At 47.0% G+C, this 12,954-nt stretch overlaps 1 protein-coding gene across 1 annotated transcript; it reads left to right on the top strand.

Annotated features, from left to right (window-relative positions):
* Nucleotides 1-1,046: 1,046 nt before the first annotated feature.
* On the top strand, nt 1,047-12,952 carry pld1a (phospholipase D1a). Its single transcript, XM_085932069.1, has 25 exons — nt 1,047-1,240; nt 5,164-5,370; nt 5,605-5,774; nt 5,834-5,976; nt 6,546-6,657; nt 6,743-6,808; nt 6,880-6,938; nt 7,042-7,134; nt 7,451-7,603; nt 7,679-7,828; nt 7,914-7,997; nt 8,120-8,201; nt 8,274-8,570; nt 8,632-8,845; nt 8,929-9,057; nt 9,211-9,329; nt 9,678-9,791; nt 10,134-10,244; nt 10,322-10,410; nt 10,509-10,622; nt 10,691-10,740; nt 10,824-10,958; nt 11,113-11,266; nt 11,368-11,485; nt 11,547-12,952. The coding sequence occupies exons 2-25, from the start codon at nt 5,199-5,201 to the stop codon at nt 11,769-11,771; spliced, it is 3,153 nt and encodes a 1,050-aa protein (XP_085788195.1). The 5' UTR covers nt 1,047-1,240; nt 5,164-5,198; the 3' UTR covers nt 11,772-12,952.
* The last annotated feature ends 2 nt before the right edge of the window (nt 12,953-12,954 follow it).

Genomic DNA, 12,954 nt, shown 5'->3' with positions numbered 1-12,954 from the left:
TGATTGATTGATTGATGGATGATGGTGCTGTGACGCCATCTACTGGCTATCCTGCAAAAAGACTCAATTCCAATAGGGAGGGTACACCTTTTATTGTCGGATGGACTGACTCCTCATCATGCCCGAAGTACATACTGTTATCACCGTGGCCTTTGCCTTGTTTGCTGGAGGGCGTTTTCTATATTTTATGAGCCGCAAAACGGTGATGCACGGCGAACAGGGAAGGCATTCGCAACACTGACACGAGGAAGGGGATTTATTTTTTAAAGGACACTTTTCGTCAGATATTAGGTATGTTAGCTGTCCAGAATCTTATGTTTGTGTGTGTTTGTTGTGAGCAAGAATCAACTGTCTTGTCATTTAGCTTTTAGATCCACCCACGGATGGCTTTTAAAAAGCTATATGCATTCATTTCTTTTAGTTTTATTCCTTTAAGTGTGTATTGTGTGGGGGTTGGATTGGAACTCGTTTTGTCTGAATTGTTTCTGGAACCCGGCGAGATTCAGGTTGAAGTTTAAGTTGCTACTATAAGTAGGCCACTGTGTAGCATTCTACATTTTGTCCACACGGTGGCGTAAGAAATCCGCTACGTCAATACAACTACTGTAATTGTTTGTAAAAACCCAAATAGTCTCCATATGATGTATAATAAAAATACAATATGGTAAAATGATTACTTAACTGTGGATGTCTTTGTTACTATTTTTATCCGTAGAAAAAATAACAAAACTATTCTAGTAAGCATAGCCTCTTAAGTCAGTTAGTATAGAAATACGTGACTTAGCAGTATTGGACTAATTGTGCGTTACTTGACATATAAACAAAATAATTGACGAATCACAAGACATAATAATGCTATAATAACAGTAAAGACTGGAGGCCATGACGTCATTACAGCAGGCACAGTCTTCTCCTTTCCCATTGGCTCCTCCCAATTACTCGGCATTTGATTCCTATGGAGGAATCACTCCTCTCTGGTTGGCGGAGAATCCGGACGATGCCGCCTTCTCCGTTGTGATTGGCTACGAGTTTCTCGTCTCGCCTCTGGAGAAATGTTTCAGACTTGACTGTCTTTACTGGCTTGTTGACTGTCACATACACTTTTACTGACACCCGCAAGTGGAGGAACAAGCTTGCTCTTGTTTCTTTCTTTATCTTCGTCTTGTATTTTATTTTTTTTTTTCAACAAGTGGACCGAAGCAAAGCAAACATGTGGACTTCGCGTCCACCCAGAGAGCAGGTCGGTGACGTTTTACTCCCTTTTCTCGTTGTTCTATTTGTGTCTTTTGAGGTGTCACTACGAGCTTTCAAAATGGACACCCTTAATCGCCCAATTTTTTTGGTCATAATTGTTGACTTGCTGCTACTGTTGTTTTGATGTTTCTTGTGTAACACTGACGAAGAAAGAGTGGGAGAGTTGTGTAAGATTCCACAGGTGTTTGCTCCATCGCGCACGCACACATATTCACACACTGGGAAAGAGAATTTGCTGGAATGTCTGAGGAAAGCTCAAATATTGTTCGAACATATTCTTAATTGGTCCTCAGGCCTTGACAATGTTATGTTCTCCCCCCAACAGCATCACCCCCAGGTGTTCCATTTTTTCCTATTACAAAGACAGGTGGAACAGTGGAGTTACGGTTTGGACATCCGGCTCACAGTTCTATGGTTCAAGGTTCGAATCTAGGCGTTCTCTGTGGAGTTAGAGTTGTGCTTGAATGGATGTGCAATGTGGAGTCTAGGAACTTGGCCTAAATGTTTTCCAGATGTGCAACTGCAAAATGTGTGCAGCCTGGGGAATAATTCTTAAAGCTTCTCGACCGCAAAGAATTTTTGACTGTACACTGTCCAATCGAAGCTGAGAGGAAAGCGTGTTGCGAGCCCAAAATGATATGCTGGAGGTTTATGTACAATTGAGAATCATTCCAATATTTAGCAACTGTGAGTCAACGCGGTGTGCACAAGCTCACTAACTTGCCATGCAAATATTAAGATATGGTAATGAAACAAGTCACAATGCCTGTCAAAACGTAACATTTACTTGTATTGCCAGATCTTACCTGTATAAAATGATTAAATAAGACTAGAGCACATCAAAATTACTCGCCATGGACTTGTTATAGGTCGCATTAATGGTGGGAAAAGTTTTGAAATGATTTAACTTGGCCTCATTTCTGTATATCCTCAATATCCACATTCTTTCAATATCCACTGTACAAGGAATATAAAGCCACCGTTAGTGTGTGCCGAGCAGTTTCGTTCTGTCCTTTCCTAAAACAGAGAGCTTTTCATACTGTCTCCTGTGTTCACAGTAAACAGGGAGTGTCCCAAAGTTGTGCCAGGCTTTGAATCTTGGCTCCGGCTCGGTCACCGTGACATGACTGAGGGCCCGGTCGCCCAAAAAAGACGGCCGACCATCGGCACAATGGCGCCTTGTGTTTGCGGCGCGACGGTGACGAGCATGACCGCTCCCTCGTTGTCGCTGGCGCCTCCTGGAGCGTCCCTGTCACCCCCAACCCCCGTGGATTAGATAATAGGCAGCTTTAGTGTGGGCAGAGAGAGAGGTGTCACAGACCTCCTCTCTTTCTGCCATCTGCGCCAGGAGGAGCTTGGCACCGCACGCTCTGTTCGTGCTACGTTGAGGAGCTCTGCATTGTATCGACGAATCAATGCGTGATGCTCCGAGTGATTCTTAAAGCGCGCTTACGTTACCACTGGTGGTACGTGGCCTCCCCCTGCTGGTACGAGAAAAAAGTACAGTAGCTTCCAGTCCCATTATTGTTCTTTTAGAACATCCAGAACAACATATTCTTGGGTCCCATTTCATTCTGCTCGGTCAGAAGTGAAGGCGCTTGGCACCTTCCAAGTTTCTGGGCGCCGCCAGGATGTCCTGAAGCCCCACGGCAGAAACACATTGTGCAACTGGGTTGATCTATAAACATTCCCGCTGTTTCACTCACACTCTCCTCAGTGAGATCAAAAGTATCCCACATACATGATAGTGAGAAATGTCCACAAGTTCGCCATGTTCGGGGTCAAGCAAAGTCTTTTAAAAGGCTCTGCAGAGCGTAGCCAGAGAAGCTTTATTCTCGGCGTCCAGCCATCCTCCGCACGTCTTCACCCACTCAACATGTTTTTTTTTCCCTCCTCTCCTGACTGACGAGTTCCAGCGCGTGTGCATTTTAAGTAAGTGACATTTAAGAAATGTTAATATTCATGTCTTAAAAACATCCCCATGACAACGGGACAGGAAGCAGGAAGTCACGGAAGGGAGCGATAAATGGTACGATTGTACCTCCAGGTCGCACTATTTTGTGTGTGTACATGCAAACATGAAGACCTTTTCTGGAGTTAACCTCTGAGCGGGTCGTCCTGACGGGAGAGCACGGTTATTCTTAGAGCTGAGAGATAACGCAGCACTGTCAGAAATCATGGAAACTAAAAGCACCTCGCTCTCGTTTTATTCAGTTGGCAAGCAAAGGAGATAAGATGCAAAGATGGTCATCTTGCTCAATCCATTGAAAAAGATCTGCTGCGCTTCCTCATACTTTTGGTTCTTCAATCCCACAGAAGTCACTCTTTCATCTTTATTCGCTTCATTCTTCTGCTACACGACAACGTTGCGCAATAGGAGCGGCCGCTATTGTTTGAGATTGTGTCACTCAAAGTGATCAGCATGGCTTTTACTAACAAATATTAACAAGTGTGGAAGAATACTAAGTTGAACTATGAACACTTGCTAACTGTGACTACAACTACCGCTAGTCGTTAACAATGACGAACATTTCTAACAGTCACAAACTAATTACAATTGAGCCCTCTTACAATGACAGCTAACAAGCATTAACATGTTACAAAGCGCTAACAACAACTACTCATACCCATCAATAAGCGCTAATGACCACGACGAGAACTACATTGTGGCTAAGAATCATTTCTAACGTCTGCCAACAACTAGCAAAATATGATCGTCCATGCTCCATGCTAACAACAACTTCTAGCAAGAATTTCTACCAAATCCAACTAACAAAAACCAACAAGAGTTTTTGTTACCCGTTGGCCATAAACACGTTGAATAAACAAATGTTCTAAATGAATGAAGACTCTTCAGACGGTCGGCGCGAACGTGCCCGAACCTGTCGGCGACTGGGGAATGTTTACCGTCAAGCTGTTATTTGTTGCCGTTTTCTCTTGTGTGACCTTTACTGCTCTTTCTAGCCAGTTCTGGGCCTTTTGGAATTTGGATCTTGAACTTGTGCGTTCATATATACGAGTCATTACACTCCTAGGGGAAAGGAGTCATTGTAATTCCAAATAAGTGTTGAAACAGCTCAGGCACTCGTTTCCTTCAAATTCTTTTGTTGGTTCTTGCCAATGAGACCGACACGTGATATCCTCCCGTGTTCCTACTACCTTTCCCATGAATCTCGTGTGTTCAAAGAGTCTTCGTATGTCTTTTGCAGACAAGTAGTCCGTATTCTTCATCTTAATATGACGTTATGGAAAAAGGACGGCCCATGAACGCAAGTTTTAAATGATTTAGGAGATGATAAATTCTGTTACCAGTACACCCCTTTTTTTTGTGAGTCAGCTGCTGTTCCTTTTTTTTTTTCTTCTTTTTTTTTCTTCATTTTACTAAGGTTGGATTCTGTAATGTACATTTGTTTTGGAAAAAAAAAGCAAGTTAGGCAAGTTGGAGAAACTTTGATGTCGTTGGCGTCAGTGTGCTCATATGAAAATAAACGGAACTGTTTAAGCTGCTTTGAAATATTTGGACGTATTTTGTACGTGTATTTGAAAATACTTTTCTCAATATGTGTACACAACTCAAGTACCTGCTTGTGATGCTTAAAATTTCCCCCATAATAATGACAAATAATACCAAAGAAGTCCCAATTTAACATTTTTTTTTCTTGCATCATAACACACACGTGGGTGTTGCAATCATTACTGTCGGCTCGTTAATGACGCCGCGTACTCGGCAATAATATCCTATCTCTGACTCATTCGGGCGCAGCCGCAAATAAAAAAATCTCACAGACCGCGCCAGCTGACAAAGCCTTCAAAAACGTGGAGTCATTTTCAAGTTATTCTTCTTGAGCCTCGCGGAGGCCCGCCTTCTACGTTTTGGTCACCGTCATGTGTCTTGTCATCTCTTCTCAGGCACGCCCTGCTCTGGGCACTAACGCCTGCTGAGCATGCTGGCCAAGGCTCCGCCTACGAGCAGCAGACTCAATCTGGTAAACGCCGAAAGTTCGGACGTCACGGTGACGGACGGAATCAATATGGCCGATCTTGTGGAGAGCTTGGATACCCGAGAGCTGGACTTCGATGAGGGGGAGGAGGTGGACTACGAGGGAAACAGCCTCGGTACGTAATTAATATACAGCCGGAATATTATAAGGGATCCCTATTTTTATTTTATTTTACTTTTTTAATGACAATACCCTCCGATACCGAGCACCGATACTTCATAATGCCGTTACGTCAAGCGGGTGTACAAAGCGTGGAAATCTTGGAAGCAAAGCCGAGATTCTTCAGCGTAGCATCCCACTCAGCGTTAGCGACTCTCACCCACTACCGCCGCCTTCTCTCCTACCCCAGGGGACTGCCGCATCCCGTTCTCGGCCGTGTACGCCACGGTGGGCTTCAAGGAGGCCAGCGCCAAGGTCTTCCTGCCCACGGTGCCCATCACCGTCCGCATCCTGGAGGTGGAGCGCTTCACCACGGCGCAGGATCGCTTCAACCTGTCGCAGCACCGCAGCGTCAATAAAGTAGGAAGCAGCCGACGTTTCAATGCCGCAAATATTCCTGACCCGTCGCCTCCGCGCAGTCTCTGCCCGCCGTGTTCAAGATTGAGATGAAGCACGGCGAGTTCACCTGGATGGTGAAGAGGAAGGAGAAGCACTTTATGGATCTGCATCGAGAGCTGCGGACGTACAAAACCTTCATGAGGATACCGCTACCGTCCCGCAGGTGGGGCCTGCCCACCTCATCTGCATATCGCAAGCAAAACCACGCTGAAGTTTTATTTTTTTTAGTCGGTATTTTTTGTATTGTAAAATATATCATTTATTTGAGTCAGTTATTTCGGAGCGGTTGTAGTGAATATTTGAGTTTTCTCAAATGGCATTCCATTTGAAGAGCATGCCAAGGCCAATTGTTGACTTAACATATCAAACTGGTAAAACTTGCTTTTCTCAATCGTCAATTGTCTACTTTCACTCCTTCCATTTTCACACTGTGTCATGATTACATTGCTTATATTCACAAGATTAACATTCACATTTTCAAGGCAGCCAAAATATCCACTTGCGGACCTTTTCCACAGCTCGCCGTCCACTAGCTGAAAAACCACATACAGCTTTTAATAACATCCGTCCCGTGTTGTTGACTCAACTTTATTGCGTCTGTGTCACACAGTTTGACAAAACATTTCTATTCTCGCTAACCGCAATAGCTTGCGCAAACACCCGCTCGGCCACGCCGTGCGCCGCGACAATGCTTCGATTGAGCAATCGTAATGAAATCGCCTTGTGTCGCAGCCACACGGTGAAGAGGAGGACGGTGAGGAAGAGCGAGGTGAGGGAGATGCCCTCGCTGCCCAGGGGCGGAGGCGACGAGCTGGTGCGGGACGAGCAGGTGTCCAGCCGGCGGGTACGTGCCGTGCCGATGGCTTGGTGATAACAACACGATATTATTCTTTCTTCTCAAAAATCACTGCATGTTTGTGTTTCTCCAGAGACAATTGGAAGACTACTTGAACAAGCTGCTGAAAATGGCTTTATACCGCAAATACCACCACACCGTGAGTATCCCGCTTTTGTAATCTGATGAGCGCATTTATGACTGCGTCGAGATTCAAACGTCTTTTCGCAGATGGAGTTCATTGACGTCAGCCAGCTGTCCTTCATTCACGACCTGGGCCCCAAAGGACTGTAAGCCATTTGGCTCAGCTTCACTTCAATACACTGTTAAATCAAATCATTTCAATGTTTAGGTGCGTGATTGAAATTGCAATGTATGTTGTTTTTATGGCAGGGAAGGGATGATCCACAAGCGCTCCGGGGGTCACCGTATCCCCGGCATGAACTGCTGCGGTCACACTCAAGCCTGCTACCGCTGGTCCAAACGGTTGGTCACTGGCATGTTTTGTCTTTTTTTGCTCTCGCTGCCTTCTTCTCTTTATCACAGCCAAATGATTATATGAGCATTTCTACAATGTATTGCGAGAGCACACTCACACACACACGCAGAAAATAATCCCACACATTTGGAAGGCTTCGTCAAGCCACCTACGACGACGTGATGATTTGCTTCCCACAGCCCGCCTCTTCCAAAAAACAAGCAACATAAAAAAAAAAAAGAAAAACACACACACACAATGATGTGGCTACTGCTGCTGATGATGAAGATGACGAAGATGATGCACATTTGTGTTGTGTCTTAGGTGGCTGGTGGTGAAGGACTCATTCCTGCTGTACATGAAACCCGATTCGGGGGCCATCTCTTTTGTGCTGCTGGTGGACAAGGAGTTCAGCATCAAGATGGACTCCAAAGACACAGAGACCAAACACGGGGTCAGGATTGACAGTCTTTGCAGGTGGGTGCAGGTGGGCGGGCGGGCGGGTAGGAGAATGTGTTTTTAGATGAACAAGGTGAGGTCTTGCTCTCGCAGGACGCTGGTGTTCAAGTGCAGCAGCTACAGACACGCCCGCTGGTGGGGTCAGAGCATCGAGAACTTTGTCCGGAATAATGGCAAGACCTTCTTACGCGATCACCGCTTTGGATCCTTTGCGCAGGAGCAGGAAAACATTCCAGCTAAATGGTCAGTGCAGTCTTACAAAATGGATGCCATTTTGAATTTTGGTTACACGTGAAACAAATTCATACAGACTAATGTTGCCATGCAGGTACGTGAATGGCAAGACTTACATGGAGGACGTAGCCGATGCCTTGGAGGAGGCCAGAGAAGAAATCTTCATCACCGACTGGTGGTGAGTCTCGCGGGCTTTTAGTTGCCAAGCATGTCTAACTATGCTGATGTCAGCAGAATTGTTATGTTTAACAAGCATCGAGTGGCGATACCGAGTGTAAGAAACCATGTCTGCTGCTACAGGCTGAGTCCAGAGATCTTCCTCAAGAGACCTGTGGTGGAGGGAAACCGCTGGAGGCTGGACTGCATCCTCAAGCGAAAAGCCGTAAGTGAGGCCGCGGTCGCTCGCCGACTTCGTGAGGCGCTCGCTCGATGATCTTGCTGTGTGTGTCGGCAGCAACAAGGAGTGCGCATCTTTGTGATGCTGTACAAGGAGGTGGAGCTGGCATTGGGCATCAATTCGGGTTACAGCAAGCGAACGCTCATGCGCCTGCACCCCAACATCAAGGTGATGCGCCATCCAGACCACGTGTCCTCTTCCGTCTACCTGTGGGCGCATCACGAGAAGATCGTGGCGGTCGACCAATCGGTCGCTTTCGTGGGCGGGATCGACCTGGCGTACGGTCGCTGGGACGACAGGGAGCACCGGTTGACGGACGTCGGCAGCGTGACCCGTTCCGTGGCGCTCGAGCAGGTCAGACTCGCACACGCGTATATAAAATCCAAAACGTCCTAGCGCTGGGTTTGTTCTTCAGGCCGCTTCCGCCAACGCTCAGTCCAATAAGGCGGCCCCGCTCGTGGACGGCGTGTCGCAGAGCAACGGTCGGGGGACGCCCGCCGCAGACCCGGCGGAGTTGCCCAAACTCAAAGGCATCGGGCGCAGCCGGCGCTCTCGCTTCAGCTTGTCTCGGCATCTGCACAAGCACGCCCTGCAGCACGGCGACAGCGTCAGCAGCGAGGACAGCTCGGGTGAGAGCAAGCGTCCTCTCAACTCGGGATATTTGTCTTTTTTTTCTTTCCCTTTATGTCTGAGCGTGTGTTTATGTTGACAGGGAGCGGCTCGGTGCAAAGCCTTAAAACGGGTGTGGGAGAGTTGCAGGGAAACACGCGCTTCTGGCATGGAAAGGATTACTGCAACTTTGTCTACAAGGACTGGATCCAGCTAGAAAGACCTTTTGACGGTGTGTAGCACAAATGACTGGAAAGAAAATGACAAAACAAATCTTAAATTGCATTTTTATCTTGAATTTAAAAAAACAACAGGAAAACAAATTGAAAAAATAAAACACGTTACAAGATTAAAATGGAATTTTATCATCTCATCCTCTGGGCAGACTTCATCGACCGTTACACCACTCCCAGGATGCCGTGGCATGACATCGCCTCGGTGGTGCACGGCAGAGCCGCTCGCTCCGTGGCCCGACACTTTATTCAGCGTTGGAACTTCACCAAGGCAAGGGGAGCATGCAAGTACTGGAGAATCATAACGTTTAAGTAATGACACTGCCCCCTGGTGGCCAAGGCACATACACCAGAGGAAACCACAATACTGGAATGTTTCCACAAGAGAATCATTGACAAGAGGTCACCATTACGTGCCTCGCTACACACACACACACACACACACACACACACACACACACACGCACACCGGTCAATAAACACTCCCTCGTCAGAATTCAAGGAAATGTCTCACTGTAAGTGTGTTGGAGAAAAAAAAAAACACCTTTACTTTCCCACTCATGCTTTCCGCTGCAACGTGAGGTCACGCCTTCTCACCCCCGCCAACCTCCTCCTCCAGATCATGAAGCCAAAGTACCGCTCTCTGTCTTATCCCTTCCTGCTGCCAAAGTCTCACGCCACCGCCACTGAGCTCCGATACCAAGTGCCCGACTGTGTGCGTGCCAAAGTGCAGGTAAGGGAACCCTGCCAACCCTCCACTGCAACACAACAACTTTGATGGAAGGCTTGGGAGGGGGGGGGGGGGGGGAAACATAATAATGAAGAGTACGAGCTCCTGCCTTACCGACGTGGCCGCGAAAGCTGCTGGAAGGACACAAAAGGGAGTCTGTGTGCCAAAAGCAACATTACGTAACCACAAAAAAAAAAAAAAGCAATACACCCTTGTTTGTCCTTCTTTGTACCAGTTCGGAAGTGTAACTGGACACTTTTGCTCACAGTTTAGCTATCTGAGCTTGCTAGTGAGTGTTTCTTGATTAAAGAAGATCTAAAAGCCCCCCCACCCCTCCCATATAAGGTCTTGCGCTCAGCAGCTGATTGGTCGGCCGGCATAAAGTACCACGAGGAGTCCATCCACAACGCATACATCCAAGTCATTGCCAAGAGCAAACACTACATCTACATCGAGGTAAAAAAAACACATGATCAAACAGGAAGTACGGTACTGCGGAACGATTATATTTGACATCTTCTTTCTCCTCTCAGAATCAGTTCTTCATCAGCTGCGCCGACAACCGCACGGTGTACAACAAGATCGGGGACGCCATCATCGAGAGGATCCTCAGAGCGCACAAGTAAGTGTTGACTTCAAAATATCTGGACAAAAATGATCCATTTTATATTTTGATCAGCGAATGAACCGGATGACATTGGCTCCTTGTGTTTGTGACAGAGAAGGCAAGAAGTATCGCGTGTACGTGGTGACCCCTTTGCTTCCCGGCTTCGAGGGGGACATCACCACCGGCGGGGGGAACGCCATCCAGGCAGTCATGCACTATAATTACAGGTGGACCACAAGCACGATGGCCTTAAAAGCGTCCGAACTAACCGTATCTCTCTCGTTTTGCTTTTCAGAACCATGAGCCGAGGGGACTACTCCATTATCTCCCAGCTTAGGAAGGAGTGTAAGTTTGTGATGACCTCGGCAAAAAAATGTAAAGAAAGAAAAGCGTCGTCGTCTTTGAAAACCTCGCTCTCGTCCCCGCAGTGGACGACCACTGGATGAACTATATCTCCTTCGCCGGGTTGCGCACGCACGTAGAGCTGGAAGGCCGCCTGGTGACGGAGCTCATCTACGTGCACAGCAAGATGCTCATCGCCGACGACAACACCGTCATCATCGGTGCGTTGCCGCCGTTTTGACGCCGTTTTGACGCCTTGTCCACCGGTCCAGAAATCTGTCAGCACTCGCATAAGATTCAACTTTACACTCTTACCCCACCTGGTGGCGAGAAAGCGCCAAGACGCGGCAACCGTTGGATTATTTCCACTTTCAGGCTCGGCCAACATCAACGACCGCAGCATGCTGGGCAAGCGCGACAGCGAGGTGGCCGTCATCGTGGAGGACACGGAAAAGGTGGCCTCGATAATGGACGGACAAGAGTTCGAGGCCGGCCCGTACGCGCTCGGCTTGCGTCTGGAGTGCTTTCGGTAAGAGATTTACTTCGTCCATCCCGTCGGCTCGTCTTCATTCGGATCTGCCGGACCTCATCTCGGCTGATATGTTTGTCTATTAATTGTAAATGGTATAGGACGATCCTCGGCGGACACGACGACGCAACCATCGATCTCTCCGATCCCATCAGTGACCGCTTCTACAAGGAGGTGTGGATGACCACAGCGGGCCGGAACGCCACTATTTATGAAAAGGTACGGGAGATCACGTGACACTATCGCGGGACCACGTGTTCTGACATCGCCCTCTGCGCAGGTGTTCCGCTGCCTTCCCTCCTCGCTGGTGCGCAACATGTCCGAGCTGGAACAGTACCAGTCCAAGCCCGGTCTGGCCCAGACCGACCAGGCCCGCGCTCAAGAGGAGCTGCGCAAGATCCGCGGCTTCCTAGTACAGTTTCCTCTGGACTTCCTGTCGGAGCACAACCTCATGCCTTCGGTGGGGTCGAAGGAAGCCATGGTGCCCACCGAGATATGGACGTAGGACTTTGTAAAAGCCGGATGCTGCTACGCTATCTCGCGCTTGCAGCGTTTCCAAGGGTAATGATGGGATGCCAGAGAGAGAGACGCTTTGTTGCAACAAAAGGGGACCACAATACAAGCCACAATTACCGAGATGTGTTGCCATCTGTTTAGTAGACGTGGTTGAAATTTGGTCGCAAAATCTTGAAGGAGCCTGGGAGATGGTCAAAATGGCCACTTCAAAGCAAAACAGACAACATCCTTGATGATTTTGGGCACGGGTTCCACGTGTCATACATGCCTACCGAATTTCAAGTTGCTCAGTGGATTTTTGAAAAAACTTCCACACGGCACTGGAGCGTAAAGCTCCTCAAAACTTTAACAAGGCGTTATGTACTGTCCCCACCTTTATGACGTCATTGTGCTGGAACGGGGTGATTGGGAAAGTAGTAGTCACATTTTGAGACAATCTTTCCTCATGTTATTCCATGTTTTGTCCGGCAGGTGGTGCTGATTTACAAGTACATCTTATGTTTGGTTTTTTTTTTTTTTTAACCAAAGCAAACTCCCCTTTCAGACATTTTTTTTCTTATTTAAAGTAAATGCTCCCTTTTAATTGACAATGGACACATTTTATTGTTTTTAATCTCTTTTAATGCTGTGGAAGATCATTTTGTATTGAAACGTAACATTTCATACCCCAAGGAGCCCTTGACACTCCCGCCCAGCCCTCCTTCCAATGTGAATGTTAAGAACCACTCTTGGTATTTTGCAATGTCAGCAGTTAGAACATAAATGTATAATTAGTGACAATTCATATGTGTGAAACAATAACGTCCGCTTTGACAGTGCTGGAAAGTTGAGCTTGTTATTCGTACAGGTAATAACCTCCACTAATGATCGCTTGACTGGGACCACCAACTATTTTTTACATTTTAGCACCTTCAGTTTTGCCTTCTCCAATTTGATCCCTTACTGTATGATGAACTAACTGTATTTACACGTGACAGTAATAATCCATATTTACGGTCAGTCAGCTGCTTGTTTTATTTTATTTTTTTAACGATGTGTAAAACATAACTGAATTACTACGTCAATCTCTCCTTTGCTCTTAATAGTTTTGTACAGTCCCATGTCGAATCTGCTCAGTTCACTGGACTTAAAATGGCAAACCAATAAAATTGATCACTTGTTCATAACAAAGA

Source organism: Syngnathus leptorhynchus, chromosome 15 (assembly GCF_054491065.1).
Source record: "Syngnathus leptorhynchus isolate UIUO chromosome 15, UIUO_Slep, whole genome shotgun sequence".
NCBI classification, from domain to species: domain Eukaryota; kingdom Metazoa; phylum Chordata; class Actinopteri; order Syngnathiformes; family Syngnathidae; genus Syngnathus; species Syngnathus leptorhynchus.
The sequence above is the reverse complement of the archived record's forward strand: the minus strand, read 5'-3'. Positions and strand labels throughout refer to the sequence as shown.